This window comes from Hibiscus syriacus, unplaced genomic scaffold (genome assembly GCF_006381635.1).
Source record: "Hibiscus syriacus cultivar Baekdansim isolate YM2019G1 unplaced genomic scaffold, ASM638163v2 tig00111877_pilon, whole genome shotgun sequence".
NCBI lineage: Eukaryota > Viridiplantae > Streptophyta > Magnoliopsida > Malvales > Malvaceae > Hibiscus > Hibiscus syriacus.
Window position 1 is genome coordinate 199410 of NW_024063208.1, and position 7195 is coordinate 206604.

General features: G+C 35.8%; 1 protein-coding gene across 1 annotated transcript; it reads right to left on the minus strand.

The window, feature by feature from the left end:
* Positions 1-2856: 2856 nt before the first annotated feature.
* LOC120172732 (uncharacterized protein At4g02000-like) lies at positions 2857-4221 on the minus strand. Its single transcript, XM_039180130.1, has one exon. The coding sequence runs from the start codon at positions 4219-4221 to the stop codon at positions 2857-2859; it is 1365 nt and encodes a 454-aa protein (XP_039036061.1).
* Positions 4222-7195: the final 2974 nt, after the last annotated feature.

Genomic DNA, 7195 nt, shown 5'->3' on the forward strand with positions numbered 1-7195 from the left:
TGAGATGAGGCTGTGTTTTGGTATGTGAAGGGGAAACCAAGTGATTTTCTGCCAATGAACCCTGCTTTCTTTCCTACGAACCTACTCCCAAATATTCTTAGAACTAGTAACTTCAATTAGAAGAAGAACGTTCACCATGAACCAAAAGTTAGAATGCTTTATAATATAACATTGTATCCATGCGACCCATAGAGAGCCATCCCCGGTAAGGATTTTCTTGATAAGGAGGATCAAGCACACTCTATTCCAGGTTTTAATGTCTTTAAGGCCTAAACCTCCTTCAGACTTAGGAGTGCAGATCGTGTCCCAACTAACCCGAGCACCAGTAGCTGGAATATCCGACCCTTTCCAAAAATATCTAGAACACATTTGCTCAATTCTGTTGATAATGGATTGAGGCAGTACAAGTTGTCTACACCAGTAATTAGCAACACTGAAGAGGACGGATTTAATAAGTTCAAGCCTACCCGCGTAACTTAGTTTAATCCTAGACCATTTGTGAAGTTTGGCTTGAATCTTGTCGATAAGAGGCTGGCAGTCTTTAATAGAGAGCTTCCTGGTGACCAAGGGGATACCTAAGTATCTTACAGGCAGACGCCCATGATGAAAACCAGAATAATTAATGAGATTTTGAATAGAGGGAACAGAGATGCCAACCGTGAAGATCTCACACTTGAGAGCATTAAGTTTAAGCCCAGAAAGCTCATAGAAATAATCCAGAACAGAAACAACACCCATGACAGAATCAAGGTTACCTTTGCAGAAAATTAAGAGGTCATCGGCAAAAGTAAGGTGAGTGAGGCCTATTTTCTTGCACTTGGGATGGAAGCTAAAAATTCCTCTGTCAGCTGCTTTATTAAGGAGATTGGATAACACATTCATGACCAGAACAAACAACATAGGAGATAAAGGGTCTCCCTGTCTAAGACCCTTAGCTCTTTTGAAATAGCCAACCAAACTACCATTAAATGCGATGGAGTAGGAGGCATTAGTGTAGCAGGCAGAAATCCATTCAATAAGAATACTTGGCATCTCTAAGGCATTGAGGATGATAGGAATGATGCCCCAGTGAATAGAATCAAAAGCTTTTTGAAGGTCAATTTTAAGAGCACACCGAGGAGAAATATTCTTTCTCATATAGCCTTTCACAATTTCTTGAGCTAGGAGAGTGTTATCAACAATACTCCTCCCTTTGACAAAAGCAGTTTGATTAGGAGAAATAAGCATAGGCATTAAATGGGAAATCCTCTTCACAATGATTTTAGTAATGGTCTTGTATATAACAGAACAACAGGAAATAGGGCGGAAATCTGAGACTTTGCAAGGGTTTGAGATTTTAGGAACAAGAGCTATAGTTGTTGCATTGAAACCAGGGAAGATGTAAGATTCTTGAAAGAAATAGTTCATGGCTTCGATCACATCTTCTTTAATAACAGTCCAAGATTTCTTAAAGAAAAGAGGAGTATAACCATCAGGACCGGGACCTTTATCATTGCCCTGATCAAAAAGAGCTTCTTTAATTTCCTCAACGGAGACATTCTTAGTGAGCCCCTCGAAGTGGTCAGGGGAAGAAAGAGGATGGAGCAGACCTTTAAGCAGAGGGACAGAACAATCTTTAACTTCTGGGTCAGAGGAACCCAAAAGTTTAGTGAAGAAATTGATAACTTCAGAAGACATTTCATCAAAAGATTCCAACCTTCTGCCTTGGTGATCAACTAAGAATCTTATAGTATCACGTTTGTTCTTAGTAGCTATGACAGAATAAAAGAATTTGGAACACTTTTCCCCCTCTTTCAACCAATGAGATTTAGCTTTTTTGTTGAAGAAACATTGACTCGGCTTCCTCAAGAGAATTGAGCTCCCTTTGCAGTTCGAGTTCTTTTTCGATAGGCTCTATACCTTTAAGAGAAAGAATATGTTGTTTCTCAACCTCTTCCTTTTTAATTTTTACTCGAGAAGAGATGTCACTAAAGATATCCTTGTTAAAATTTCTCAGGCAGACTTTAATTCTTTTAAGCTTGAAGAAAAGTCTCTTCAAAGGATTTCCAAAACAAGGTTGGTGCCAAGAGTGCCTAACAGTGTCTAAAAATCTTTGGTTAAGGGTCCAACAGTTGAAGAATTTGAAAGGCTTAGGTTTGTTCATTTGGATTTCTTTGTTGAGGGAGACTATAGCCATACAATGGTCAGAAGGTCCTGGGGCAAGGAATTCCACAAATGAGTTTGAAAAAGATTCGAACCACTGGGAGTTAATGAGCACTCTGTCGAGCTTTTTAGCAAGAAAGTTTTCGCTTTGTTTGTTGCTCCAAGAGAAAGTAGGGCCAAAATACGGATGATCTTGAAGTTGACGATCTTGGGAAAGTTAATAGAAATCAATCATGTCAGAGGAAGTAAAAGGACCCAGAAGCTCAAAGTTAGAAGTTTCATTAGGGTGTATAGTGACATTATAGTCACCTCCCAAGATCCAAGGGAAGTCAGGAAATCTGGATTCAATAAGTCTAAGGTCTTGCCAAAGGCTACGTCTAGCAATTCCATCATTGTGGCCATAGATCCCAGTAAGAAGAAAAGAAACGTTCTTGAAGAAGCATTTAACGGTGATACTTTGGTCAGAAATGTGACAAACAGATAAGTCAAGACCCTTCCTCCAAAGTAACCAAATTATACCATTAGCAGCATAATCATAGTTGCCTATAAAATTCCAACTATCAAATCTGGAAGCAAGAATAGCAGCAGAATTATCCATTTTGACACGAGTTTCCAGTAAGCACAGAAAATCAATGTTATTGAGAGAGGCTCTCCTAAGGACCTTACATTGTTTAAGAGGATTGTTTAATCCTCTTACGTTCCAAAATGAAATAATCATGTGGATTGAGGAGAGGAGACAGAATCCCCCCTTTTACTTCCTACTGGAGCACTTTTAGCTTTCTCATGGTGTGATTTCTTTTTAGCTTTTAAATCTTTGATCAATTCTGCAACCCCTGAAGCTGCAGCTCTTGGTTTTTTCCCCAGCATCTCGGACTCGGGATGAGCCTCTTCAAAAGATTTTAAGATCTCAAATCTATTCGAAGAACCTGCTAAAGTATTTTTGGTTTTAGACTTAGGAGGTCTACCCCGACCCCTTTTAGAAGGGGATGAAGACTTTTGTTCACAAATTACTATCTCTGAAGGATTAAGATAAGCAGTTTCAATTTCAGGTTCTGAAAGAGGGCAATTTGGAGATAGTATAGATGCACTCTCGGAAAGGATATCTTTTTCAGGTTGAGAGGGTTCAGAACCATGAGGAGTTCCAGTTCCAGTTCCAGAGTCCTTAGGAGAGGATATCTTAGCACTTTCATTTTTAGAACCCTGAGGAGATACAATTCCAGTTCCAGGTCCAGAGTCCTTTGTGGAGGATACCTGAGCACTAACATTCTCGGTAATTTTAGAGCTCTCTGCGAAATCAATACAGGTGTTTACTGGGGCATGCGTTGTAGAGGCTAAGGGATCATTTTTCCTCCAAACTTGAGCAGTAAGAGAGGGAGAAGGGTTAACCTTACAACTTTTAGTGTTGTGGCCAAAAGTGTTGCAAGATTTACAGCTTGGTGGAAGCCAAGGGATTTCGACAGTAACAGTAGAATGCAGACCATTATTAAGCATAACATCAATAGATTTAGGAATTACTTCAGAAACACCTACTTCAACACAGACCTTTGCATATTCCAATCTAGTCTTAGAAGCAGTGATAGAGTCCATTGACAGAGGATAACCTATTGCACTAGCAATGTAACTCAATCCTTCATTAGAAAACAGTTCTAAAGGAACGTTGAACAAGTGAACCCAAATCGGGATTCTGGATAAATCAAAGTGAAGTTTTTGCATATTTGGTTCCCATTTTCTCAAGATTAAAGGTTTATTATAAAAGTGCCAAGGCCCGTTCTCCATTACCCAATCACGAGCAGTATCAGATTCAAAGGAAAACAAGTAAAGGTTGGGACCTACGTAACTGACCTGGATATTGGAACCTTTCAGGGGATTCTTCCATAAGCCATCAATAATCCTTTGGAGCGAAGAGAAATTTGGAGCGGATCCCAGAAATTGCCCCACAAGAGAGTACTTCCACTCAGAGATTCCTCCCTCGAATACTTCTGGCAGTGGGTGAACCAACAGGGTTCCATTTCTCTCATTAGGGGGAAAGTATTGAAGCTGGTGATTTGAGGAACATTGAAACAGTTTACGCCAATCCATCTACAAACAAACAGAGAGGGAAGACAGAAGATAATGGAGAGATGACTGAAGGGAAAACGAAATCGATGCCGAAAAACAGTGAAATCCTCAGATCCCATTAGTCCCGCTAATGTGCGCCGAGAGAGTTTCACAAACGAGCGCCATTTTGGTAGCGTCTTTTTATAACCTTATATTATGATAAATTACGCGTTTAGTACTTAAACTATCAGTTTTGATTTATTTTAAAATTGTAAACACTTCAATGAATAATTTGAGTTTGATAAGTTAAAATAAAATGTCAAACACGGTCATCTCAAAATGACGAGTTCCAACCTCACTATAGAATTTGTCGTATTCTCCAAAAAATAATAATAATAAAAAACCTGGGTGCCCTAAATAAACCCGCTATCAGTAATCGGCCACAAAAAACCTGTGGGCAATTCAATTGCATTTGGGTTCATGGCAGTAGTAGTATCCCGTTGGTGATGAAATTTCTGAATCATAGTTTAGCCCCAAATACATATGACAGCCCAAGGTGGTGGCACATGAGAACCCAATCTATAACCTGACCTAAAAGAGCAATCCGTAATTCAAGTATGGAGAATCAATAAAAATATAGTCTTGGAGACACAATGATACAAAGTGGGGGCTGTTGTTAACCTCTCAATTCAGACCGTAGACAAAGCTTGCAGAACCAGTCATAATGGAGCACAGGACAAATTTTGCACTTACTATTCCATTTTTAAACTGAGTCCATGGGATCAAGTAGTACTTGGATAACGACATTCTAACATAAAGTAGAAGTTACTGATAAAAGCCTTCCATCAATAACTATTAGTTAATTATATGGTCGACAAAGCTCGACTTGCTCCTTACAAAGTATATGTGGAACAAAACTTAAGATTCTCAGCCCTAGGAGTAGAACAAAGACTAAGTTGATAGAATTTTTAAATATGAAAGGTTTAATTTATTAAAAAAAAATTAAATTAGGATCAAATTGATAGTATAAACTTTTAGGACTGAAACTATTGTTATACCACACCACGTTAGACTCTTGTCTCAATTTTAACGAGAGATTAACTTATTTGTGATAATTTTTTAATTGAATGTCTAAACTATAATTAAGAAAACATGACATGTTTATAACCAACCTAATAATTACGTGATCTGAAATATAGTTTACCTTAAATTCTTTTGATTCAATCATTGGGATCACTAATTGAACTGAATGGGTCTTGAATGATTAATTGAGAAATTTGAATGAAAACTTACTAAAATTTTGAATTGGGCTCGTCAACCCCTAAATTTGTAAAAGATTGATTTCAATTGGTGCGAGTAAAACTCGACTTGACTCGAAAAATTATTTTTTTAATTTTGAGGTATTCGAGTCAATTTGAATTTATCGATTTGGTTTTTGAGTTCGAGTCGATTTAAAATTTGGAAATTTCGAGTTACTCGGGAAACAAAAAAATTGGCTGATTATTTTGATGGTTTTGCGATTTAGTCCGTGATTTCCTTATTCCTTCAATTCCCCTCCATTTTAAGTCTATTTTTTTACTCAATTTGAACTGCATGCTCCTAAACCATCGTAGAATATCTATGTGATTTCAATTCCTATTTTTGATAACATTTTTTTATTTTTCAATTTAGACCCTCAACTTTTCAAGATTTTTTTATATCTTCAATTCATCAGTCATTTTAAGTCCATTTTTATTTACCAAATTTGAATCGCGTGCTCCTATAACACTACATAATACTTATATAACTTCAATTCCTATTTTTTTTACTAAAGATATACTCTCTCTTTTTTATTTAGTCTCTTTGCATTTTACGATCAATTTGATCTTTTGACTATAATTGTTTATAACTCTTTATTTCCATCAATTTCTTGACTCTTTAATACTCCATCAATATTTTACTCTCGAAATATATTCTTTAAAATATAATATTGTAAATATATTTTATAACTTTAGATTATATTTGATATATTAAATAATATTATAATATGAAAAGAATATATATATATATATATATATATATATATATATATATATATATATCTTAGAGAAATATAAAAAAATTGGAATCAATCCTTACATAATATTATAAATAATTATAATAAAGTTTATATAGAAACTCGAATAACTCGACTAAATTTTTTTTAAACTCGACTCGACCTGAAAAAATTTTAAGTTAAGTTCAAGTCACAAAATACGACTCGTCAACTCGAATAACTCAAAAAAAAATTACTCGACTCGATCAAACGCTAACCCTTAATTTCAATTCCTTTAAAACTTAATGTTTTAAGCTAAACTAATATTGAAATTATACTCTTATCCCTCATAAACGATAAAAATTTTAAAAACCATAAAATTATAAGTTAAAACAATAATAAATCTCCAATTTTTTTTGGCAGTTTCCCTAAAAAAATTGTTTAGTCCAAAGAGGAGACATTAGAACTACATATTTCACATTCAAAGGACAAATTGTACACTCTAATGTCCCAAAAAAATTATTCCTTTCCGAAAACCCAGCAGGGACCCATATTTTCTCACTAATTGCATTTTCATTTCAAAGAATTCAACTTTTTTTTTCTAATATATATATATATATATGCATCACAGTCCATCTTTCATAAGTTACCAAGTAATCAATGTGAACTCCTAAACTGGACAGAAAAATCTCATGCAAATTAAACCCAGCAAGACCTAAGAGAAAACCCATGCAAATTAAAGAGTTTCAAAGCACACCAAAAGAAAAACCAGGAGAACTTACGAAAGATGGACTTACATGATACCCGGAGGATGTCGAAGCCATTTTCTGCGACGAATTTTCCGGTTTCAAGACGAGTAAACTAGTTGGAGAGTGGAAGATATTATATGCATCAAATGCACATTTAAAGCTACCAAAGGAAGAATCCAAAGTGATAGCATGATCCGAAATCGTGATTTTTTTTCCTCGAGGGGAAAGGAAAATTAAGGATCAATGCGATCCC

Excerpts from the sequence above, each read along its gene's own strand:
- LOC120172732 (XM_039180130.1), bottom strand. The coding sequence starts at position 4,221 with ATGGATTGGCGTAAACTGTTTCAATGTTCCTCAAATCACCAGCTTCAA.